The 27895-nt window shown below is 38.6% G+C and overlaps 1 protein-coding gene across 7 annotated transcripts in view; it reads left to right on the top strand.

The window, feature by feature from the left end:
* The first annotated feature begins 2488 nt into the window (after positions 1-2488).
* The window catches only part of LOC126272418 (mucin-17-like), an 84289-nt gene continuing 58882 nt past the window's right edge, over positions 2489-27895 (top strand). The window contains exons 1-5 of one of the 7 annotated variants that reach the window (XM_049975258.1): positions 2498-2831; positions 5350-5658; positions 5768-5884; positions 13176-13387; positions 19536-19784. In XM_049975258.1, coding sequence (XP_049831215.1) covers positions 5827-5884; positions 13176-13387; positions 19536-19784 — 519 coding nt within the window. In that variant the 5' untranslated portion in view covers positions 2498-2831; positions 5350-5658; positions 5768-5826. Of the gene's footprint in view, positions 2832-5349; positions 5659-5767; positions 5885-13175; positions 13388-19535; positions 19785-27895 lie in introns of all 7 variants that reach the window. The other 6 variants (XM_049975256.1, XM_049975257.1, XM_049975255.1 and 3 more) reach the window with 6 other exon arrangements.

The raw sequence follows: 27895 nt of genomic DNA, 5'->3' as shown, positions 1-27895 counted from the left end.
AGTTCATTCTGGAGGTCTCACGATAAACATGGTAAGTCAGCTGTCTTTTCGAATAAGGTATAAAGAAATCCTCATACATTCTGATGTTATTAAGGGAAAAGTATTTGAAATGGCAGCTATTGAACTTACTAACATCCACCTTTCCATTCTAACTGCATACAGATCACCTGATGGCGACTTTGAGGACTTCCTGGATAAATCTGAGACAATGTTAAGTATTATAGATCCACTAAAAAAGGAAATAATTTGTGGTGACTTTAACATTGATTTTTTGAAACCTTCAAACTGCAGATATAGATTACTGGGTATGGCAAATCCCCATGGTGAATGTGCCAGCAAGAACTCCTAACCATTCTGAAACAGCACTAGACCAAATTTTTATTCAAGAAACCCATTCTCCATACAATAATAATGTAGTAAATATGGGCTACAGTGACCATGAGGCTCTGTTGCTAATACCTTCAAGGAGTACTTTAGCAAAGTAGCAAATGATCTCATCCAAAGTAGCTTTCAAGTTCATAATATGCATCACATTGAAAACCACAAATCCCCAAGTGGGTCTCTGTTTCTGAAACAGGTCACATACAGTGAATAAATACTGGGAGTTAGATCATTAAAGAAACCATCATGTGATTTTGATGATATTCCAGGCTGTTTTATAATCCAAGCTGGATATTATGTTGTAGAACTACTGAAGCATATTATTAATCACTCTTTCTCCATTGGTACATTTCCAAACCCTCTTAAGGTTGTGAAGTAACGCCCTTGAACAAAAGGGAAGCCACAGTCAATGTTAACAATTACAGGACTGTAGCTCAGCTTAGTGGTTTCTCAAAGATCTTTGAGAAGCTCTTTTCCAATAGATTGCTAGAGTTTATTAACAAAAACTCTTTTCTGTCAAATCGTCAGCATGGTTCCAGCCAATCAAGGTTCACATCCATAGCGGTCTATGAATTCCTGCATGTGATCCTAAAAGCTGTAGATGAAAAGGGAATGGCTACTGGAACCTTCTTAGACCTATCCAAACCAATTTATATTACAGAGCACACTATTCTATTACGTAAATTGGAAACAAAGGAAATTGGAGATATTCCAAATGAGTGGCTTAGTTCATATGTTACTAATCGATAGCAAAAAAACTGTTCTTATACATGATAAGATCACTGGAAACATAATAAGAACAGCAACATACGCATCAGAAAAAGCTACAACGAAATACGGTGTGCCACAATGATCAACATTAGGTTCAGTCCTCATTCTTTTGAATATGCGTGACCTGAATGAAATGGTGCATACCAAACAAGAAACTTTATTTGTTGATGACACCAATATTTTGATTACAAGTTAAACCAAAAAGACCTTCAAATATCTACAGACACATCATCTCTGGAGCTAACACACTGGTTTGGAAGAAATAAACTTATCATAAACATCGAAAATATGATAGCTGTGAACTTCCATGTATCCCACACTAAGCAACAAATGTTCCTTCACTGAAAAACAAATAACAAAAGTTTAAAATTGGTTGATGCTGTGAAATTCCTAGGAAAAGCTTTGCAGAATTACCTGAAATAGAACATACATGTTAAAGTTCTTACACCTAAACGATCATCAGTCTGTTATATGCTACAGATACCTAGCACAAGCTGTAACAGAGAAACAGTAATACAGGAATCTCATGCACACCTCCAATCAGCCGTCAGATATGGAATAATATTCTGGTGGGATGCACCTTGTAGTCAATCCATATTCAAAACCCAAAAATGAGCTATCAGAATCATACGAAATGTAAAGAAACAACAATCATGTTACCCTTTTTTCCCGGTATTAAAGATACTGAATATTCCATGTTAGATTCGGATTCTTTATTGGTTATTCAGTATTATTACAAGCAATACACTTTGTCAGTTCAATTAACCTATTAATTTTACAAAATTAATTTTTACAAATTTAAGTTGATATTGGGCATTTCTAAAAATTCTTCTGATGAATAGAATGGATTAGTTAACAAGAAGTTATGCACATTTTCTTTAAATAATTTGTCAGGCTTGATTGACCCACTTTTAGACAATTTCTTATATATTTTGCCATATACTTATGACTATTGTTAGTTGTACATATTTCAAACAATAGTCTTTACCAGAGAATATTTAGAAACCTCCAATGTATATCAGCAAAACAGCACTGTGCATAGTCGTGGGACAATAACAGTCATTACTCCTATGCCAGGACATCAACTTATCAGAAAAATGTTCTTCATAGAGGTACGCAATTATATAATGACGTTCCTAAAATCATCTAATTATTAAATGGTGTAAGCTTGTGCAATATACATAACATCATTATCCTCTCGGTATTCTTTATTGACTTGCCCTATATCAGTACAAAACGTCACAAGACCAAAAATTAAGTAAATAAAGAACATAGATATACAACATCTATGGTAGAATCCAACGTCGTTAATTTAAACTCGTTGGTAGTATCTTTGCCAAATATTACAGATCTTTGACTTGTTTTTGTTTTGGTGTTGTTAGTCACTAGTAGTAGAGACTAGAGACGCTGAGTTCTGATTGCATTGTGTAGGAGATTATGTATGTGGCACCTACAATTATAGAATAATGCAACTATTCCCATTTGATGCACAACGAGCTTCAAGACGAATGTTTCAGGTTAATGACAGGAAATTGAAAAAATGCCGTACGGTCTTTCAAAGAAATATTCTCATTGACCAGTGAACCGAATCCTGAACGAACGTAGGAATTGCGTATTTAAATGTTAAAGATGTATTCCATTTTGTTTAGTATGCACCAGTCCTGAAGTACTGAAAACTGGTAAGCTGTAGTTTCATTACTACTGTGATATGTTACACAGAAAAGAATCTGACACTGTTATGAATGTTACGGCAGGGCTTCTAAATAGGAGTTCTGTTTAGGATATGTCTAGAGCTGTACTAGCCCGAATTTCTCGAAGTTTAATATCATGAGTATTACGCTACACTTATGTAGATCATAGCATCTATCTGCCTTCTACCTTTACGCTAATATCCAGAAATTTATGCTGGGTCCCTCTAACTCCTTGCTGAATTTTAATTAGTATTCCACTGGTTCGTATTTTTACAGATTTGTCTATTGGAAACACAAATTTGTGGAAAATATGAACCAGAGGCACACTAATATCAGCAAGGAGTTAGAGAGACCCTGCAAAAATGTCCTAGACATTATCGTAAACATAGAATACAGCAATCATAAATTTAAAATTACCGAAGAGACTTCTTTGTTGATACATTTATCACAGTTTCCTCCCAACATTCTACAGCCTGTAAACAAGCAACATTCCACCATATGATCGACCACCTCCTTTCTATACCCATGTGAAGGATTTGACCATCAACTTAATACAATAGTCACAGATAATGAATTTGATTCCCAACATCTCCGACAAAATTCTAAGTTAAAAGATGAAGAAGCGAACCAGATCCCTATTTTCCCTAATAAATAACACAGACAAACTGGAAAATAAATTGTGCGGATTACCTTTTATAGGGAAAATGTCAAACAGGATAAGTAACAGACTGAGATTTTCACTCTGCAGCAGAGTGTGCGCTGATATGAAACTTCCTGCCAGATTAAAACTGTGTGCTGGACCGAGACTCGAACTTGGGACCTTTGCCTTTCGCGGGCAAGTGCTCTACCAATGGCGCTACCCAAGCACGACTCATGCCCCCGTCCTCAAAGCTTTACTTCCGCCAGTACTTCGTCTCCTACCTTCCAAACTTTACATAAGCGAACCTTGCAGAACTAGCACTCCTGAAAGAAACGATGTTGCGGAGACATGGTTAGCCACAGCCTGGGGGATGTTTCCAGAAAGAGATTTTCACTCTACAGTGGAGTGTGCACTGATATGAAACCTCCTGGTAGATTAAAACTGTGTGCTGGACTGAGACTCGAACTCAGAACCTTTGCCTTTCGGGCAAGTGCTCTACCAACTGAGCTACCCAAGAACGACTCACGCCCCGTCCTCACAGCTTTACTTCCGCCAGTACCTCGCCTCCTACGTTCCAAACTAGCACTTCAGGAGTGCTAGTTGTGCAGGGTTCGCAGAAGAGCTTCTGTAAAGTTTGGAAGGTAGGAGATGAGGTACTCGCAGAAGTAAGGCTTTGAGGACGGGGCGTGAGTCATGCTTGGGTAGCTCTGTTGGTAGAGCACTTGCCCGCGAAAGGCAAAGGTCCTGAGTTTGAGTAACGGTGCGGCACACAGTTTTAATCTGCCAGGAAGTTTCATAGGATAAGTAACATTTTGAAGGCAAATGGTTTCTCTGTGCTTTTACGTCTCTCGGACAATATGTAGCTTTATTGTTCAGTGCAAAAGACAAACAGCTAGCTATCGCAAAAAGTGAGGTTTATAAGATCGTATGCTGGGAGTGTCAATTTTGCTACACTGGACAGACTGGGAGTTCAGTCAGCATCGGGCTTAAAGAACATAATAGAATCTGGAGATTGAAGATGCCTGATTAAGTCTTTGCAGAACATTCCCTTAACAAAACCCACAAATACATAATAGATGTTCAGGTGTTACACATAGCGGAAAGGGGGGCAAGACAGCCAGTTGGAAATCCTAGAAATTAAGAAACAAATGTGTATATCATGACACATGTTAATAAATGAGCAAACGCAATTCAATTATTCACCTCTTTTAGATGATATCACAAATCCAAGGTAAAAGTAGAACTTTGGGCTGCAGCCCATAAGTAGATAAAAAGTTCTCGGGCGATACATAACTTTATTCCGAGGTATATCTAGTCATGTTAGTGTAACTGCTTAACTATAGTAAGTCAGTATGTAATTTGTCAAAAAAATTGTCATTTAAGTAATTTTGGATTAAGCCAAGGTTGTGCAGTAACCATAATAAAATTTGTGAAACAAAGCAATAAAAAAGACAGTATTTGTTTAGTTAATTACCTTTTCTTATACTGACGCTGACATATCATTCACATACAATATAAATATTAGTGTAAGAGTGTTGGGCCTTGTACTACCCCCATAGTTCACCACTTGAAAATCAGCTCAGTCAAAGGCTTTTGAGACATCCAGGAATACACTAGAAACTATCTTTTGTTCTTCTAATGTTCTGATTGTCATGAAGCCTGCCACTGCTGTTTTTATAGACTTTACTTTCCTAAATCCATGTTGTGTGTCATACAGAACATTACGTTTTTCTATAAAACTCGGTTTTCAATAGCCTATTTCTATAATTCTTTGAAAGGTTGATACAATTGTTATAAATCTATAGTTTCCAGGATCACCCTCTTGTCACCACCATTATAAATTGATTCTACTTTACTCTTTTTCAGACTGTCAGGAGCTTTGCTAGATATTGCTCAGATTGTCTCCCGTATTGTTTATATACATAAGAAACAGCAAAGGTCCTATAACACTACATTGGGGAATGCCAGAAATCACTTCTGTTTTACTTGATGACTTTCCATCAATTGCTATGAACAGTAACCTCTCTGACAGGAAATCACAAATCCAATCATATAACTGAGACGATATTCCATAAGTACACAATTTCACTACAAGCTGCTTATGTGAGAAAGTGTCAAAAGCCTTTTGGAAATCCAGTAGTGTGGTTTTATGGTAAAAGAAAGAGTCACTGAAAGGTATTCATAGTTTTTGTATGCTATTATAACATGAAGATTTTATGCTTGTGATTTTATTATATGTGGCCATAACTAAGAGTTAAGTAACCACTTCAAATGTCTTTTTCAGAGTTACCACAACTGTAGTTCGGAGAAGCTAGACTTCAGTTAAAATGACACGTAAACAATATGGATACTCCTGGAAAAGTTACAAGACCAGTAGAAAGCAGATTACATGCAAATAAAGGTAATACTTCCAGCAAGTGCTGTTCCCAAGCCCACTTCACCTGATATCTGTTGTGATGTCTCATAAACATTTTTATTTCTAAAAACAAAGATTCCAAGACTTACCAAGCGGGAAAGCGCCAGTAGATAGGCACAATGAATAAAACACACACACAGAATTTCGAGCTTTCTCAACCGGCGGCTGCTTCGTCAGAAATGAGGGAAGGAAAAGGAAAGATGAAAGGATGTGGGTTTTAAGGGAGAGGGTAAGGAGTCATTCCAATCCCGGGAGCGGAAAGACTTACCTTAGGGGGAAAAAAGGATAGGTATATACTCGCACGCGCACACACACACACACACACACACACACACACACACACACACACACACACACACACACACACAGACACATTCAGACATATTTAAAGGCAAAGAGATCAGAACCAACCAACATACAGAAGAAACCCATGGCAACATAGGCTACAGATCAGAATAGAAAAACTTACAAAAGACATCAGACACCTAACACAATTTATAAGAAATGAAATATCAGACAAAAAACAAAAAAGGTTAGGTAAAGTCTCACAACAAGAAGCGATAGTGTAACTAGATGAAAAGAAGTAGAAATTACAGGCATTGTCCAAACGACTTAGATTATACAAATAAGTGGAAATAGGAGGAAACAAAACCAAATGTTCAACACAAACCAGAAGAAATTTTACCAGACAATAGATAACACACACATTAAAATAGACAATCCACCAAACATAACAGACATGGAACACTTCTGGAGCAACATATGGTCAAACCCGGTACAACATAACAGACATGCAAGGTGGATACAATCAGAAACAGACACACACAAGATGATACCACAAATGCCAGTTACATTGCAGACCCATATACAGTCCCTGGTACACTTACACAACGAATAACATATCTGAAACCTAAAGATCAAGCAGACACAGCAAACCCAGTAAAATATCGCCCAGTAACATGCCTACCAAAAATATACAAAATATTAACTTCAGTCATTACAGAGAAATTAATGACACATACAACACAGAAAAAAATTATAAATGAAGAATAAAAAGGCTGCTGCAAAGAAGCACAAGGATGTAAAGAGCAACTGATAATAGATGCAGAGGTGACATATCAAGCTAAAACTAAACAAAGGTCGCTCCACTATGCATACATTGATTACCAAGAAGCTTTTGATAGTGTACCCCACTCATGGTTACTACAGATAGTGGAAATATACAAAGTTGATCCTAAATTGATACAGTTCCTAAACATAGCAATTGCATAGAAGCGATGGAAAAAATAGATGCCTGTAAGTATCTAGAATACAGACAAAAAATAGGAATAGATAATACAAATATTAAAGAACTAAAAGAAAATTATAGACAAAGACGAACAAAAATACTGAAAACAGAATTGTAAACAAGACAAAAGCTATAAATACCTATGCTATACCAATATTGACCTACTCATTTGGAGTAGTGAAATGGAGTAACACAGACCTAGAAGCACTCAATACACTTACACGATCACAATGCTACAAATATAGAATACATCACATACATTCAGCAACAGAAAGATTCACATTAAGCAGAAAGGAAGGGGATTTATCGACATAAAAAACCTACATTATGGACAGGTAGACAATTTAAGAAAATTCTTTAAAGAATGAGCAGAAACTAGCAAAATACACAAAGCAATCACTCATATAAATACATCGGTTACACCATTGCAATTTCATAACCACTTCTACAACCCTTTAGATCACATAACATCAACAGATACAAAGAAAGTAATTTGGAAAAAGAAAAGACTACATGGCAAGCACCCATATCATCTAACACAGCCACACACCGATCAAGATGCATCCAACACATGGCTAAGGAAAGGCATTATATACAGTGAGACGAAGGATTCATGATTGCAATACAGGATCAAACAATAAACACCAGATATTACAGCAAGTGTATTATTAAAGATCCCAATACCACAACAGATAAATGCAGACTTTGCAAACAACAAATAGAAACAGTAGATCACATCACAAGCGGATGTACAATACTAGCGAATACAGAATACACCAGAAGACATGACAATGTAGCAAAACTAATACATCAACAGCTTGTCTTACAACATAAACTAATAAAACAACACATTCCCACATACAAGTATGCACCACAAAATGTACTGGGGAGTGATGAATACAAATTATACTGGAACAGAACCATTATAACAGATAAAACAACACCACATAACAAACCTGACATCATACTCACCAATAAGAAGAAGTTAACACAACTAATCGAAATATCCATACCCAATACAGCAAATATACAGGAGAAAAAAATTGAAAAATATATCCAACTGGCTGAGGAAGTCAAGGAAATGTGGCATCAGGATAAAGTTGACATTATACCAATCATACTATCAACTACAGGAGTCATACCACACAATATCCACCAGTACATCAATGCAATACAGCTACATCCAAATGTATATATACAACTACAGAAATCTGTAATTATTGATACACGTTCAATTACCCGAAAGTTCCTAAATGCAATGTAACATATACCGTACAGTTAAAAGGAAGTCACGCTTGATCAAGGTCCGTGTCACTTTCCATTTTTAACCAGACATAACATATGAGAAAGGAAAGGAATAATAATAATAAAGACAAAACAGCACTGGTTTCCTTATAGCGAAAATGTTTGAAATTATTGGGAAACTGGGACTGCAGATTTTCTAGGCGAATTTCATTGACAAAATCTTCTTGTTACATCACAAATCAAAGAAGACATCTAGTACTGGAGGATTCCGTCGACCCATAGCAAGCGCACTTTTGTACATCTGTGATGTGATAGTGCAGAATGGGATCTATGATTGCTTATTAAGCAGGGTAGGGGGAGAGATCACTAGGTAATAACTGTAACAATAATATCAGGAGTACAGATAAAATGGATTAAAGACAGAGAAACAGAGGTATGCTAATGTTCATGAAGAAGGGGAATTGGATGGATAATATCTTTCTGCAACACATTTGTGTTTGGCTCTTTCATTTCATTACTAATTGATAAGATTAATTATGTTCTTCAAGACACTACAAGCCCTACATCTTCAACAACAAGCTATAGATATCCAGCACCAGGCCCAGTCTCAGAAAGTGGAAAAGGAAACTTGATTTTAATTTATGTGTTACATTCTCTTCATTGTTTCAGGAGGAAGATCTAGAGAGACAGAAAGGCTAGGCAGTGTTTACTTTCAGGGTACAGAATTCCAGTAGTGCGAATAGATGCATTGAAAAGTGAAAACATTATTCCTAGCTTTCAGAACTATTAGTTCTTTCCTTGAGGAGTCTCTCTCTCTCTCTCTCTCTCTCTCTCTCTCTCTCTCTCTCTCTCTGTGTGTGTGTGTGTGTGTGTGTGTGTGTGTGTGTGTGTTTCATTGTATCTCATTCTGTACCTGTATCATATCTAAACTGAAACTGGCACAATGCTTACTACTAGTCTTTTTACCACCTTCTTTCTCTGATGCCTCTTCCATCATCTTTGTTTCCTGTCACCGTCACAACAAGTAGGTTTCTCTCATTTTGGGGTCTGAGTGACTTTCCCTTCGTTTTTAACCTTCCCCAACCAATCCCTCTTTACTCCCTGAAGAAAGAATTTACAGTTCTGAAACCTAGGAATATTTTTTTAATTGTATTTATTGACAGTACAGAAATTGTACCTCTTGAAGGTAAGCCAGTTACGTTAAATGCTTTGGTGTTCCAGCAGTTCACTGCCATTTTTTATTTATCCATGGCAGTGTAGGTATAGTTACTGCTATCTGACAACCTATCAAGTCATCATCCCATTTTTCTGAGGAAGCATGTAATTAATGTTCTCAAGCATCTTTGCACTTACAACCCTCTCATGAAAACTTCAAGAATATGGTAAATGTACTGAAAAGTCCAAAGGGAGCTCAGTAGCAATACTTAGATTTTGATGCCAAATTAATTATTCATAGTACTTTGCTATCAGTCTGTGCAATCTTTGGGATTACAGAAGTGTCCGATTCCACCCGTCTACTTTGACCCATGATGTCATCAGTATTGTGGAAATGGCTATTCTAAGTGTCTCCATTATGGTGCCTATGATGTAACTATGTACCATGCAACAAACATGAAAATACGTATAAATAAGACAATAACATCTCCCTCCAGAAATACCATCAGACTAACAGGACAGTTGTCGGAGACTGGGGGTTTAAAACCTAAGGGTGGGGACAAGCTAAATAAAATATCAAAAAATAAATAAATAATCTATAAAAAAAAGGTCACACACCATGATCTCAAAACACACAAAATGATGGAAAAAATTACATCATTCCACTACGGGAATCCGACACTTCCCTTGACCTATGTAGGTCAACCACATCTGATGCACCTTGAACTAAAGCTGCAAAAATTGGAATTGATTATTTCCCTTGACTTATATAGATCAACTGCAACTATTGATGCCAAAAAAAGCAACACCTGCAACTATGAAAAATAAAAGCAAAACCACACCACCTCAAAAAACCAAACATCCCTACATAAATTAAAACTTATTCAATACACCGTAAATACCTCGAGAAGAATAGACCCCCCCAAAAAAAAAAAAAAAAAAAAAAAAAAAAAAAAAAAAAAAAAAAAAAAAAAAAAAAAAAAAAAAAACACCGCACACACACACACACACACACACACACACACACACACGTCAACCTGATGTTCTCGTGATAACTAATGCACTTCACAATCTCATCGAAATAACTGGATGAATTTAATAATGGGCAACATGTCCTCTCTCATCTGTGACTGTGACATAGCACTGTTATTTTTCATGGTCATATCCATACCTACATACCTAACAACAAAAGCCACACAATAATTGGGTGACAGATTGGAGTACCACTGCTGTCTATGACATTTCCAGACAATCTTTGGCCTGGAATATCATCAAATGGCATAGAACTGTCTTCATTGATGAGTCTCATTTTGAAATGAGCTCCGATGGCCAGCAAAGATGCGTCTGGAGATGCTCTGGACAACAATGGGATACTGACCTGTCCGTCACCTGGCATGCATCCTGACTACCAGGAGTGAAGGTCCGAGGTGCCACTTCTTTTCATAGTAGGACACTTTTGGTTGGAGAGTTTCTACCGCGTGACTTCGTGCTTGCCAAACACTACTTTGACCAATGAAGAATGTTTGGAGAATTGTGGGCAGGACCTTCACCCATCTCGGTATTTTGATGATCTAACGCATCACTTGGACAGAATTTGGCACAATATCACTCAGGAGTATATCCAGCAGTTACATCAATCAATGCCAAGCCAGATAAGTGCTTGCATAAGGGCCAGAGATGGACAAATGCATCATTGACTTGCTCAGTTTGCGAAGCTCTTGAATAAATCATTCATTTTTTTCTGAAATTGTAATCATTTATTTGATTACACATGTACATCACATTTACAAATTCCTGTCCCATTTGAATAATTCCTTTGTGAAGCATTGTTTTTGTATATTCTTGTACTGCAAATAGGAAGGGTGCTGTGTGTGTGTGTGTGTGTGTGTGTGTGTGTGAGAGAGAGAGAGAGAGAGAGAGAGAGAGAGAGAGAAGTATTTATGTTGGTGTAATTAGGTGAACTTAACCAATTACTGTAAATATTGTGTTCAGATTTGCTATGAGGTGCATTGTTGTCATTTACTGTGTTTGCCAGCATATAAGACACGCCAGGGTAAAGACTGCTCACTTTTTAAGACTATTTTTAGGGATAAAATTTCTCACTTATTACATCTGCTGCAAAACAATTTTAACACATATTTGCACGTACATCAAATATCTAGGCAATATAAATAGAGAAAAGTGCTTACCTTTTAATTTTTCTCCTCAGATCTGCAAAATTCATCCTCAGGGCTGAAGACAGAAATACTTAGCCACCATGTCAGACTTAGAATCCTCCTACAATATCCTCTGTACCATCCAGTGCATTAGTGATTCCCTACATTATAAACAATTTAATCACTGTTTCAATTTTTAAATAGTTCCCTGATGCTTTCACCCTCTCCCAAACTGGAGAAATGTTAGGTCTCTTCCCCCTCCCTGACAGTGTAGTTTCAAAATCTGAAGATTGCACCCATTTGTTCCACTTCATCCTTAAACACTCTGTAGATACATACATGTAACAGTTGAAGTAAACCTCATTTTTCGTCCATCCATCTTCCCTTTATTTTGTACATGGACAAATAATTCTTTTGGCAGCTGTTCCTCAGGAACTGTCACTTGATACAAATTGAGCCGGATAAAATGGCTTTGCAGTGACTCCGTTCATACCCTGAAGTTTTGACATTAACACTTTTTGTCCTCGGATTCCACAGGTAAATTAGAAGGCACACCAGAGGTTAGCAAAGTCTCATACATGTTTCCAGTTTGTGAAAGTAAAAACTTTTCTCTTTTCCTTGCGTTAATGACAGATCAGTGAAATTCAACAATTTGTTCTTTATATTTGACTGGTATCTTCTGTGGTATTTTTTCTCTTGGTGTACATACAAAGCCAATACCTCTTCGTAAATCTTGAACACCATGATGTTGATCCAGTAAAGTCAGTGAGTGATTCTTTTGGTAGTAGATACTGATTTTGCTTGATGAATGATCAGTTTCTTAGAAACTGAAGTTCCTGTTTGTCGTAAAATGCAATTATGATGTTCTGCTTCCAGTTTTGCCATTTAACTGTTACATGTCTTGGATTATGTTTACTGCAATTCTTCTCAGTATTTCAGTTGGAGATGGCCCTAAATGCCTTTCTGCCAACCTGGTTCCATGCTCCTTAGGATATGCAATCACTTGCACCCTAAATGCAGTTGTATAGCAATGCTATTTTTCAGCCATAGTCTGCAAATATGACCACAACATAGGTAAAACACAAGTGTATCTCCACATTAAACACAACAATAACTGAAGTTGAACAAACAATATAAAAACCATCAACAGTGAGACATGTGCATCCACTGAACTCTGTACAGCAGGAATGCTCAAAATTCACAAGGAAGCTAACAATGAATTACTTCAAGCTGAAAAATAGAAATTTTGAAGAAATGGAGCTTGTAGTATCTACGTTAATTTGCTACCAGTATCTAAGATGCATCCAGTTTTTGAGACTATTTTTTTAAGGAAAAATGTGTCTCTTATGCACTGGCATATACAGTATATTGGTACTAATACCGAGATTTTTTTTATGTCTGCTAACTTAAATTGAGTTAATTTTTTCCACAGAAAATGATGTCACTTCAAAAACAACCAGTGTTTATGATGCTATTCCACAAAATGAGATTTCTAGTAGAGAGGCTACACGTGTGGGACAGTTACCAGCTCAAGTACATTGCTCAGACTATCTACAGCAAACTTTGAGTGATCTTATGCAGTTAAATCCTGATGATTTTGTAACACATGATCAGCTGCGACAATTTTCTCATCATGTGCCACAGGTCTGTTCCATATCTAACATAATTTTTCAAATTCTTACAAGCAAAGGTTGTCATATAAGTAAACTCAAGTTGAAGATTGCCTTGTGTAGTAGTCCTAACTTTGGTTTGACTGCCAGTGCTTCATTCCTGGTGAAGGTGGCAACTCATTTACACATGAACAGTATAAGCAGTTTCTCATCAGCACAGGTTCCTTAAGAGCTCATCAGAGTATTCAACAGAAGTACCCAGCAAACAAAATTTTCTGGAACACAATTTCTTATTACAATGACATGGACAGAATACATTGTTTGCTGGGTACCAGGCAGCAATAATGGCGAACAAGCTAATCTGGCAGCCAGAGGCACTGATGTAGACCCTCTCAGTGATACAGTGGTGTGCTTTTACCTCATGGCATAGGAGAATCATCAAGGCTCAATATGGTAGTGTCTGGAGATGTAGAGAAATAAGCTGTGCTGCATGTTTCAGGGTCATGCCGAATGTCATTCTCATTGTTCTAATGGAAAGAGTCATTGCCCTAAAGCACACAGTCACCTTCATCAAGCAGGAGGCCCACCGGTTTTCATATGGCACATTGTAGCTAATTATGTTTTGTGTTCTGGCAAGAGGGCAACAGTTGGAATTGATAACAACATGTCCATCATGTTTGTTTTGTGAAGAGAAGTTTTTATCATTTTATGCATTGTATAGATTTGTGCCCAAACTAAGATATTTTAATTTGAGATACAGTGGCTGGTCCATTGTGAGTGAGTGATCAACCAATCATGCCCATCTATTATTTTAGTTTTGAGTGGTTGGTCTTTCAAATTTTAATTTTACCAAATACTCATGTTAATATTTATATTTCACTAACCACTTTTCTTTGTATAGATATCTGTTTTTTTTTTTTTTTTTTCAAATCCTGAGTGGCTTTTATTGTTTTATGTGAAATATATTCAAAAGTAAAACAGTGGAAATTCCAGGTAAGAATAACAATATAGGAAAAGACAGATTGCTTCTTACTGTAAAGAAGGCACATTAATTTGCAGACAGAGACAATTAAAAGACACTAACATATAGCTTTCGACCACAGCTTTCATCAGCAAAAAAGAAACACACACAATTCGTACACAGAAGTAAGCACACCTCATGCACACATGACCACCAACTGCAGCATCTTGGGCTGGAATGCAGCTATCGTGTGGGATGCAAGCAGCAATCTGGAGGGGGCGGGGGAGCGGAAGGGATAGTTGTGTACGGGTGAGGAGAGAAACGAATGCTGTGTGGCGGAGTGTGCAGGGACTAGAATACCTACAAGCAAAGTGTCAGGAGGTTGTGGAGCAGGGGTGGGGGAAAAAGAAGAGGAGTGGGGAAAGACAGGCAGATGTGTTGGCAGAGGGCGGCAAATAAACAGGATGGGAGACAAGAATGAGAATAGTCGTGTGTGTGTGTGTGTGTGTGTGTGTGTGTGTGTGTGTGTGTGTGTGTGTGTGTGTGTGTGTGTGAGGGGGGGGGGGCATGGATGCATCTCTACTATATGGTGAGTAGCAACTATCCTTTTCATAATATCGTTGGTACAAAGGCATAATTTTAGTTCTCTCCAGTCTATGACAGTTTTGTAAATTTATAATTCTTGTGCAGTCATATACACTCCTGGAAATTGAAATAAGAACACTGTGAATTCATTGTCCCAGGAAGGGGAAACTTCATTGACACATTCCTGGGGTCAGATACATCACATGATCACACTGACAGAACCACAGGCACATAAACACAGGCAACAGAGCATGCACAATGTCGGCACTAGTACAGTGTATATCCACCTTCCGCAGCAATGCAGGCTGCTATTCTCCCATGGAGACGATCGTAGAGATGCTGGATGTAGTCCTGTGGAACGGCTTGCCATGCCATTTCCACCTGGCGCCTCAGTTGGACCAGCGTTCGTGCTGGACGTGCAGACCGCGTGAGACGACGCTTCATCCAGTCCCAAACATGCTCAATGGGGGACAGATCCGGAGATCTTGCTGGCCAGGGTAGTTGACTTACACCTTCTAGAGCACGTTGGGTGGCACAGGATACATGCGGACGTGCATTATCCTGTTGGAACAGCAAGTTCCCTTGCCGGTCTAGGAATGGTAGAATGGTGGGTTCGATGACGGTTTGGATGTACCGTGCACTATTCAGTGTCCCCTCGACGATCACCAGAGGTGTTACGGCCAGTGTAGGAGATTGCTCCACACACCATGATGCCGGGTGTCGGCCCTGTGTGCCTCGGTCGTATGCAGTCCTGATTGTGGCGCTCACCTGCACGGCGCCAAACACGCATACGACCATCATTGGCACCAAGGCAGAAGCGACTCTCATCGCTGAAGACGACACGTCTCCATTCGTCCCTCCATTCACGCCTGTCGCGACACCACTGGAGGCGGGCTGCACGATGTTGGGGCGTGAGCGGCAGACGGCCTAACAGTGTGCGGGACCGTAGCCCAGCTTCATGGAGACGGTTGAGAATAGTCCTCGCCGATACCCCAGGAGCAACAGTGTCCCTAATTTGCTGGGAAGTGGCGGTGCGGTTCCCTACAGCACTGCGTAGGATCCCACGGTCTTGGCGTGCATTCGTGCGTCGCTGCGGTCCGGTCCCAGGTCGATGGGCACGTGCACCTTCCGCCGACCACTGGCGACAACATCGATGTACTGTGGAGACCTCGCACCCCACGTGTTGAGCAATTCGGCGGTACATCCACCCGGCCTCCCGCATGCCCACTATACGCCCTCGCTCAAAGTCCGTCAACTGCACATACGGTTCATGTCAACGCTGTCGCGGCATGCTACCAGTGTTAAAGACTGCGATGGAGCTCCGTATGCCATGGCAAACTGGCTGACACAGACGGCGGCGGTGCACAAATGCTGCGCAGCTAGCGCCATTCGACAGCCAACACCGCGGTTCCTGGTGTGTCCGCTGTGCCGTGCGTGTGATCATTGCTTGTACAGCCCTCTCGCAGTGTCCGGAGCAAGTATGGTGGGTCTGACACACCGGTGTCAATGTGTTCTTTTTTCCATTTCGAGGAGTGTATTTTCTACAACGCCTTATTTATTGTTCCCATCAGAACTGTGCACACAGAGGCATTTAAGAAGTAATTTCTTCCTACGGTCCATCTACGTGTGGGATGGAATGAATTTTCAATATTTGGGAAACTGGGTAGAAACCTCTGGCATGCAACTATTCATGGCTTACAGCATGTGGATATAAATGTACAGGATGCCCAGGTTAAACATATAACAATATGAAATGTAATTACTTGAGACATAGTTGAGATATTGGTTGGTGATTTGTTTGTACAAGTATGGCAGCTTGAAATGTTTTTTGGGTTTACTTGCGGCGGTTAGTACCATGTGTGCATGCACGTAATACTTTGTTCACATAGTAGACCTGTGGACTCCACTGTAGGAAGTGTTCCATGTGCTTTCTCTCACAAAGCTAATGTATGGTACAATGTCATTTTCAGCATGAGTATGGACTGTGGACAACTGATGATGTTACCACTTATTTAACAATCAAGAAATGAGAAAATCTACTTTGGGAAGCTGGGAGTTTGCCTTTGATATTGGGCCACCACATCAAGCGAACAGTTTCAGAGGCTACTGCTGAATTAATCTGTATGTCCTTCGAGCGGAGTCCTCATAAGTCAATCTGACAAGAAATTAAGCTGTTGGTTACCTCATTTGACAGTACGTGATGTTGTGCATAAAAGGTTACACACATGAGTGCACAAACTGCAGTTTAATCACAAAATCAAGCCTGAGGACATGCTCTGATGTAAGGCATTTGCAGAGACAACTCTGGCAAAAATGGATGAAAATGAGGCATTCCTTGATTTATTCTGTTTCTTGGATGAGACCACAACTTCTCTCGTGATGTGATCTTTCAGCATGATGGCACGCCATGCCATTTTGTGAACATTGTGATGGATTTGTTGGACCATGAGTTGTCAGATCGCTGGATTGGGAGAGGTAGTCCATCAAGTTGCTTGGTCCCCTAGAAACCCAGACAGTAAACCAGTTGATTTTTTTCTGTGGGGATTTGTTAAGAATCAGGTGTACCAGATGCCAGTTTGTGATCTACCAAATCTGTGCCATCACTTATGTGCAGGTATCACAAATGTTATGCCAGCAATGTTGCAAAACATGGAGAAAAGTGGAATACAGTGGTAGTGCCAGTAATAGTGTGTGTATTGAGGTGTGTAAAAAAAGCATTATAAGTTACCATACTGCAAATAAATACATCACTTACTTCTCATATTATTACATTTTATATTATTAGATGTTTAACTCTGACAGCTTGTGTACGAGCTGTGGTCAACTGATCAAATGTCTTGGTAATTTCTTGGCAAGTTGAAAATTGCCTTAAACAGAGTCAAGCCAGTGGCATTTTTTGCTAGTGTTCCTTTATTTTTTTCCATCACTTACTCTTTTTGTATTTGTCCAGTCCATTGGTAGTGGGTAAGGATAATGGATAAAGACGAGGGAAACTGATTCGAGGGGAAACTGGAAGTCTCTTGTTTGAAAGTGCATGCAGGTGGCAGATGTATGATAATGTCCTTCCTGTGACTCAGATTTGGTTTGGTGTCCAGGCAGCCCTGTTCAGAATGCTGGTGGCCACCTCACACATGGATGGTCCTAGGAAATGTCAGTTAAATGCCACATTTTAAGTCCAATTGGACATATGCACCCGCATGGTCATCATGGTTAGTAATCATAAAATGAAAGAATTAAATTAGCATGAATTTGGAACATAAAATGTAGGAATATTACTGGCTAGCACACATTAATGTTGGTTATTGCTCTGATTAAAACCAGGTTCCTAGATAAAGGAAAGTTCATTGAGGGCAGTACAAGTTATGTCATACTTTGCAATAGTTACACAGAAGAGAATGCCACATCTGAAGTCTTCATTTTGCAGCAAAGACCAGTATGATGAATGAACACCACGTTGCACCTGATACAGTCTATTAATGGCTCATGAAACTTTGCTTACCTTCTCCGTATACAAATTTATGACATTCATTTCGCTAAAGTATAGATAAGGGGCACTGCTAGTCGTGGCCGTCTACTGCTGGAAGATTGACAATGCATCAGTTTCACCAAGCCAGTGGGATGATATTTTCATGTGACCAGTGAGAGGTAGGAAAAGAGGCAGTGAATTTCTAGCACCCCCCAGCCCCACCTGGCCCCCATCTTACTGGATGATGAGGATTGTAAGAATTGTTTCTACAGCTATCTAAATGTTGTTCTTGCCAAAGTGCATCTGGCAGATAAACTCTTATAACATGATGATCTACTGCTGTAGTGGGAAAAGAGAATCAGTTGTTGGGAAGTGCCATTAGCAAAAAAGGAATAAGAATATAAAAGAGTAAACTTTCATTGTCCAAGGCAACTTCAATAAAATTCTTCTGGTTACGTGGCAGCATTCTATGTGATGAAACTACTGATTTCTTGCCTACTGCATCAGGGTGAGCCTTACGGAGGCTGCATGCAACATTAGACAAGATGTTGGTAGCCTTATGACTTAATATTTGGTCACACAACCAGAAGAATTTAATCGAAAAAAAAGAGTAGGAAACATCTGTGCCACAGAATTACTGCTTCTTGGTCTTTTGCTGAAAAAAGACCTCTTTATCACTAGCATCAATTTCCATGTACCTGTATATTTCAAGACTGCATGGGTCCATCCATATTCCAGAAACTGATGTTTTACCTTACTACGCAATACAAAAGTTATCATCACAGAGATGGAATGGAACAGTGATGATTGTTTGGCAGGCATCAGGCTTCTTATCACTCATCTCAAGTTTCCTGTCCATCGAAAGCGTCTTACCCATTTCATCAACCGCTGTCTTTGCAGTGGGCATGTAATATTAAGAAGCAAATAAAGTGTGTTAAGATCAAATGCTTATAAGCTGTACTGTTCATCTAGCCTATAATGCTAATTGTGGCTACTTTGAAGGAAAAAAGAAGTGTTCACACAGTGAAAACTTCCATCAACTACAAACCATTTCTGATAGCCTTTTTTTTGTTTTTTTAATTTTTTCCCCTGTGTTTGTATTGTTGGTGACATATGGGTGGAAGTAATTTCACTTGAAAATCACAGTTAATACTATTACTTCTGTTCTAGGACACAAATTCAGAAACAGTGGAATATGTAGTCTCTGCTAGTGATAATGTGGAATCTAATCTAAGAGAGACTACAGATGCTTCCTGCAGTAACAGTAATTCTCGGCCTGCTGATATAACAGCAAAAAATGATGATGCTAGTGAAGTTTATTATTCACATATTTACAATTGCATTGTGAGTGGTACCTACCCAGAAGACTATTCTGAGAGCTACTACACAGCACTGAAGAAGAGAGCTAGGAATTATTGTGTGAGTAAGGACTGTATTCCTGAACTGCATGTATGTTGGATCTTTATAAGTCCTAGTCAGTTCAGTTGTTTATCAAAACCTTAATAACTTATGAGTAATGTTAGTGCTTCTAAGTTAGGTGTTATGATTGTAGTTACTGAAGCAAAGCACTCATAGGTTTTAAGAATTATTTCTGCCTTGTAAGTTGTAGTGTACTTTGACATTTGATGCTAGTATGTCAAACTTTAGGAGGTGGCTGTGGTATGTGGGAACATCCATCACATTCTATTCCCTCCAGTATCACACCACTCATGAGTATGGTGTATTGTAAATGTGTGATTGGTATAGTATATTATGGTAGTTTTAACTCATGTGGAAGGAAGATCTAGACTTTGACATCCCATTGACTATGAGGTCACTTAGAGGTGCAGCTTGAAGCTGGGGGTGGGGAAGGAAGTTGGGCATGTCCTTTATAAAGGAACCATCCTGGCATTCGTTTGGAGCTATTTATGGAAGTAATGGAAAGCAGAAATCTTTTTGGTTGGCCAGTAATTTTAACCATGTCCTCCTGAATGCAAGTCCAGTGTTGTAAGCATGGTGCCACATTGCTTGGTTTCAACTCTTCCATCAGTGGACATGGTAACCATGTCACGTTGGTAGCTGTTCTCTAAAAGTCACAACAATAGCTGATGGAAAAATAATAAATTTACCCTTTGACTGCTGGAGGCGCACTTTCTTCTTGGCACACTGAGGTGCTGTGGCCCACAGTGTAATCCGGCTACCTGCTGTAAGTGCCTGTTCTATGAGCTGCCGCTGGGGCCAGAGCGGCCTGCTCTGCCTCACCTGCCCTGTGCTGAATATTTCTGGAGTGATGGGACTCCAGGTGAAGCACTGTGCCCTCTCAAGGCTGATACAGAATAAATGCTCTCACTACAGAGTTTTCTCAGATGAGTTACTGCATAATCTAATTAAATTTTTAAAACTGTTTTCCATCACTAACAATTATATCTTGCTTGTAGTTATTTTACATGATTTTTGTAGCTTATGCTGAAAGTGATGTGATTCGTTAAATTTACCTCAATAGTTTATTGTTCTTTCTTGCATAACCATTTATAACATCTGAATATCTCTATGGGTTCCTCACTGTACTAACTCAAGAATGAATAAAATAAGCCACAGATAACAGTACATTGTTTTTGTTATTCGAAACGTTGTATTATGTCATTTATAGGAGAAAGCGACATACAGATATTCATTCATATCGCACTGCAACATCAGAATTTACTCTGAGCAATGGCAAGAACAATTGTACTTCACTTCGTTAAATTAATTTTGTGATGTGTTTGGCTAAATTTCACATGGCCTACTATTTATTTCTGAGAAAACAACAAACTGAGTTGTTTGTCATCTGCAGTCAGATTCTTTACCTGTTATAGGACGCAGCTGTCTATTACAGATGGTAATCAGTGTTGTTATAATTTGGAATCGCCGGAATTGACTGACTGTCTGCCACAAATACTTGTTTCTTTGCCATACTTTAATCATTGCACATAAGTACTCAACAAATATTCCAATATTTGAAAACTGTGAAATATCTCTTTTTTTTTTTTTGTAAATTTCGGAGTTCCTTTTCCACTTTGTGAAGATATTTTCCATCCTTCTTTTTGATTGTGATTTGAACCAGCACTGGTGAAGTTAAAAATATATTTTATCTTGTTTTTTATTTTTTTTTTTCATTTTCGAAGGTTTTTTTTTTCGGATAGCATTGTTGTATTTGTCCTGTTTTATGACTAGTATTTTTTTTTTTTTTTTTGTGTGTGGTAATTTTTAAAACAAGGTATGACACACAATGGTACCTTGCAAGTTTTATATTTGTACATGCTTTTTTGCAGCACTTTCTTTTTCCAGCATATATGCATTAGCACATTTTTCTTGGAATGCTCACTTGTTACAATGTGTGGAAAATGCCTTCTGACAAACCGTAGAGGATTATTATCAGAATGCCTTCTGCTGCCAGCTTTTCAGTGCTCAGATGCATAAATTTGTGTAAGTTCCCTTACCAGCGACAGGTTAAACACTGCTGTCGACATTTCATGATGTGTTAGTGACCTGTGTAGGACATGAGTGTTTTAAAGACACAGATCAAGAACGTGAAAAAAAGAACTTATAGCACCTCATTGTTTTTCGTATACATCTGACAGAGCTAAGGAGCATATCATTACTGTCATCTGCTCCCATATTTGTGTCATAGTCTACCATGTTTTGTGGTTTCTTAATTTTCTCTCCAGTACTCTCTCTCCAGTATTTCCTTTTGTCAGCACTTTATAGCAAGCATTGTAGTAGTGCACATAAATTGAATATCTCCTTGTTTCAGATTCTTCTGAAGTTTTGGCAAATTGCCTGTTTTTACAGACAGTACTGCCTGCATTTGTCCCATGATTGTGAAACCAGGAAAATAAATCTGGGCTTGAGTACCAATTATTGAGGTAGAGGACATGTTCACGTTCTAAACTGGGCTTTATAGTGTAGCCACTATGTTACCACTTTTCTCCAAATTGTGGAACTCATTTTCTGTTGATGCCCCTGTATAAACAATGAAATCTAAGACATAGCCAGTCTTATAGTCACATAACACAAATGTTTTTATTATGAGTCTACTCTGTTTTGATGGAATGAATTGTCTGCAAGATAAGCATCCTTTGAATAATAACAAACTTTCATCAATGTAGAGTTTCTGATGTGGATTAAATGCACAATGGAAAGATGTACGAACTTTATCAACAATGTTCCTAATTTTTAATAATCTGTCTCCTCCAGTATTGACAGCACTGTTACTGAAATTTAACATTCTCATAAGAACAAAAAGCTGTCTTTTGAGATCAGTGCACTGATAATTGAAGTATTTAGAAGAACATCTCTGGTTCATGATTAGCTAATTTTCAGTTTTTTCACATGATGCGTGAGGAGACAAACAGCTATGAAACATTACATTTTTTCATATCCAGTATCTTTCTACACTGATATTCCAGAATGCAATGATTCTGGAGTTTCTCCTTGGTGAATAAATAAAACCGATTTGTTTTGTCGACTATACAAGGTGTCTCACTTAACTCTGCCACCTCATATATCTCCGGAACAACAATAGATATTGAAAAACGGTTTTCACCAACATGAATGTATGTATGGCTTAGGAAACCAAATACTGTGCGAAATTTTAAAATGTAAACAAATGCTATTTTCTGCACAAAATTGTGTATTTTTAAATTTACACCCCCTATTATTTTGTATGCAATCAATAGCATGATAAACCACAAAAATAATGGCATTGATTGCAACGCAATATGTCAGTTACATCCTGAGAAATTACGAAGTGAAGTTAATGCTTGAAATAAATGAAATGCACAGCTAACGCACGTCCTGAGACTCGTGTGTGCACCTTACGCTGCCTGTGTCAGGGGCTCTCACAATGGGAAGGTATGCACAATCCACAAAAATAAACAAGTAACACGTCCAGTGCAAAGTTACACTTTTTAAATTGTAAATGTGTGTTAATTCTAGCAAAATGACAACTAGAGCTACAATTAGAGATGACACACTTCAATTCACTTTGCCAAACACATTTACTAGTGCCCTGTCACACACAGAAACAGTATTATTGTTCATTACATTCAGCATAGAAAATACACCCACATCTTGGCCAGTGAAAGTGTGTCATGTCAACATATGTTCAAAGTGCCCTCCATTTGCGTCAATACACGTTTGCAGATGGGTAACAAGAGAGTGTTGCACAGATTGTAGAGTTTTTACAGATATTTCTGCACACGCCGCAGTAATACGATGTTGCATATCCGCTACTGTCATTGAGGGCTCTTGATACACTCTGTCTCTCTCTACACCTCACGGAAAGAAGTCCAATGGCGTCAAGCTGGACGGCCATGCTGGCCATTGCACAGTACCTCCCTGCCCCATCCACCTATTTGGAACATCTCTGGCAAGTTTTGTATTGTGTGTGGGACACCCATCATGTTAGAACCACATCGATAGACGAGTTTCCAACCCTAGATCCTCCATGAGGAGCGCTTGTGTGTGTTGAAGAAATGATGGATATCGCTGTCCATTCAATGTTCCATGGTAAAAATAGGGATCTACAATACAATTAGCAATGATACCACACCAAATATTGACACTCCACTGTCATTGATGAGCAACTTGGTGAATCCAGTGGGGATTCTGCACGAACCAGTAGTGCATGTTCCACAGATTCACATTATTTGTAAATGAAACCTCATCCGTAATCAACGTATTGCTTAGGAATACTGGATTACCTTGCAGCTGCTAAAGTGCAAAACGACAGAATGAATTCAGGATTCAAAGCATTCCCATACAGTTCTTGGTGCAGTGAGATATGGAACAGATGAAACTGATGCCCATGCAAGATTCTGCATGCACTACTGTGGCTTATTCTTACACCTCGTGCAATTTCTCATACACCCACCTGAGGATTGTGTGCTATGGCAGCCAGAACAGTAATTTCATTTCCATTGCCAGTCGCTGGCATTGTACGTCGACATTTTGTGGAAGCCCACCTTCCTGTTTCCGTGAGTGTCATGCAGATGTTGCCAGTGGTTCGACTTGATGGACACCGCCGATCTGGGTAGCGTTCAGCGTACATTGTCACAGCTGTGGTTGCATTTCTGTAACATTCGCCATAAATTAAAACAATTCCTAGTTTTTCTTCGTTACTGAAGGCTTACATATCGACTAGATGAAAACAATTGTAACAAGCCACAAGAAAACAGGTTTTGATGTGGCAACATATGTGAATTACGTTACAGTATGAGAGCAGTTCAGCAGACCAGATTAGGAGACACTTGTACACTGAAGGTGTACCGTGTGCCGATACAGGTATCAGTGCAGGCAACCTCTGCTCTGAGCACAGTACTGCATGCGATGCATTACGTCATAAACTGTGATGCGATTGCGGTAGCCACATATTTCAGAACATATGATGTTTAGAAATGTGAAACCAAGTGTGTTACCACTAATTGTACCTTTAGCTGTCATTTAGCAACAATAAACATTATACGCAAGACCTCCATCATTCTGATACCGCATTATTTGACACACACAAGTGGACCAGTTCAAGTAAGGTACAGCACAAAAAGGGGCTAAACTATCACCCTTTTGGAGTGCCATCAATGAAATACAGTGCAATGATGTGTTGTCATACAATACCCCACCATACATTAACGCTCCACTGACATAGTACATCAATCATGTCACAATTACCGGCAGTGTGAGGTGCACACTTGAATCTCAGCACTTGTGTCAGCTGTGCGCTCCATTTATTTCAAGCATCAACTTAGCTTAGTAATTTATTGGGATGTAATTGAAATATTGCGATGCAACTAATGTCATTATTTTTGTGATTTTTTTATGCTACTGATTGCATAAGAAATAATAGGGAGTGTCCATTTAAAAATACTCAAATTTATGTTGAAAATAGTATGTGTTTACATTTTAAAATTTTGCACAGTATTTGGTTTCCTAAGTCCCTGCTGTACATTCATGCTTGTGAAAACCGTTTGTGAATATCTATTGTTGTTCCAGAGATATTTGAGGTGGCAGAGTTAGGTGAGACTCCCATAAAATATAATCTGGAAACTGACAGAATGTTTGGCTCATTCTCTATTTTACACATGTCCCGGTAATGTATCATCAACTGGCTGAAAATCATTTTCTTTCCAGTCAAATTTATCTCTTAAGACATTATTTCTTCATAGGCATTTCACTATCACTTTCTGTGTCTTCAGATTGAGATCAGCCAACATCTCTTGTTGAAAAACGAGACTGCATTGACACCCCTGCTGATTTAGACATTTTATGACTACAGTTTTCCAATTCTGTGGAAGAGCTATCACTTTCCTCAAGATCGAATAGTTCATCCTCATTGTCGCTCCTCGTAAGAATCTCCATGATTTCTTTCTCAGTGCACCCATGACATCTTGCCATTTTCTTTGTAAAATACAGGACCCAAACAACACTGAAGTAAATTCTACTGGACAGTGAACTGTATTGCGAAGCCTAGGCTCACAACAGACAAAGAATCAGACAACAAGCTATCGTCCAGAAAAGCGAAAAGCTACTGAGGCATGGGGTGGGAGGTCTGCTGTGTGAGTTACCTCGTCATCAGCACTCATATAGCGCTCAGGGGTCAGCAAATGGGTGCGACTTGACTTGTCAGCAGTGTTCAGGGGAAAACTGGTGGCCGGCAGGCAGTATGACAAGTAAACTCGTCAACAACAGTCATATGATTCAAAATAGTGCCTTGCAATAACACTACTTCAACATTTTTAACTGTGCTGTTTTGAGTTATACTGTGCTCTCATTTTCCTTTTTAAGATTATGATGAGATGCAACAGAATTTAATTAATTTTAAATATGGAAACTCCAGTCATCCATTAACGGTTTTAAAATTTTATTGTCAGTATTATTATGACATTATGTCTCCTCCACCAGACTGAGTTGAGGGAGCAACAGAAATAGAAAGAGAGGAAGAAAGTATTGGATGGACTAGATGTGGATGGAGGGGAAATAGCAATAAGCAGCCTCTTGGTTATGTTATAACCTTACACTTTTCTTACCATTTGTGGCATGTCTCTGTGTGTACTGAAATCACAGTTCCATGAGAACTAAAATCTCATCTAATTTGTGAGAGATATAGTGAAAACCTCACATAGTTTATAAATCTGTGACTCGTACAACAATTCCCTTCCTCAGCTGTGTATTTTTTTATTACCATGCTATTTTCCACTATGTTCATTCTTTTAACTTTTAGATGTACATTATAGAAAAAGGAAACAAATAGTGTGAATTAAGGTCATTAGTTAGCTACATACATGCTAAACAATGCAACACATTTTGTCTGCTTTGCATCTGTCTTCTAATCGATAAATGGTGTGTCACTATCCATAATTATTTCAGAAACTTGGTTTACTCAAAATTTCAGACACTAATCACAGTTCCAGGTCATTAACACAAGTGCAGATAATGGTTTTCAACAACAGTGAAGTAATTAGAGGCATATATGAGCAACTTTAGAATGTCGTACCTTTTCTGAACTTTGAACTTGTTACAGCATTATGTCTAAGCATTCAATGTGCATTATATAATGGAGCTATTTATATGTGTCACTCAACAGAATATTGTGTATGCTCTCTTCTTTATGAATTAACTCATTCTTACTCAGTCACACACTGTCCATGCAAATCTCATCACAAAGAAGAGCTTTCAGGGATGGGGAATGAACAGAAGCAGCCCATCCTGGTTTCTTGTGTAAAGTGCTGACATCAAATTATGATCATGCAACTCTATTTAGACTGATAGCTATGGAAATTACTCTTGTATTACTGTATATAAAATAGCATTTTTGAGTGAAAAAAAACCTCTGTTCTTGCGCTTATACTACTTAGCTCAATCAAAGCCTTTATGTCACTTAGCATAGACCACTATCAACTGTCAGCCAAAGAAAGCATTCCCGTATAGATGGCATTCAGTACCACAAGCATTCAGTCAATTTCAGATCTCTCCAGTTTCTTGCAGGGATATCACTCTTACAAGTGAACTTCTCATGGGATTGATCATATTTCAAGCAAAATTTTGAAAGGTTGTTGTTCTGAGGTAACTACTATACTCAGTCGCGCATATATTTTACAAAGTATCTTTCCAGGCTAAGTACTCCATTGTTAGACCACCCTATTAAGAAAGGTGGTAGGACAGGTACTAAGTTATCTGTTACAGTATAACAACCTTCTCAAAAGTTTTGTAAAAGATAATATACGAGCGTGATTCAAATGAAAAACTTAAAAGTGCTATAATATTTTTAACTGTAACAGTGAACAAGACACAGACATGTCATTACTCAACATAGTATGTACGTACTTCACCACTTCTGAAGTGCGTAGATACCACAATAAAAGAATTCTTTTAGTTGTGCACCAGGGTTTTCACCTCTTCATCTCCTGCCTCCCGTTGCTTCTTTGCCAGCACCGAACAGATAATCACTAAGAGCAAGGACTGGTGAATGAGAACTATGTAGAAGACATTCATATTACTTTTCTGGATGATCTAAA

This window comes from Schistocerca gregaria, chromosome 5 (genome assembly GCF_023897955.1).
Source record: "Schistocerca gregaria isolate iqSchGreg1 chromosome 5, iqSchGreg1.2, whole genome shotgun sequence".
NCBI classification, from domain to species: Eukaryota; Metazoa; Arthropoda; class Insecta; order Orthoptera; family Acrididae; genus Schistocerca; species Schistocerca gregaria.
This window is presented reverse-complemented; position numbering and strand designations above follow the sequence as displayed.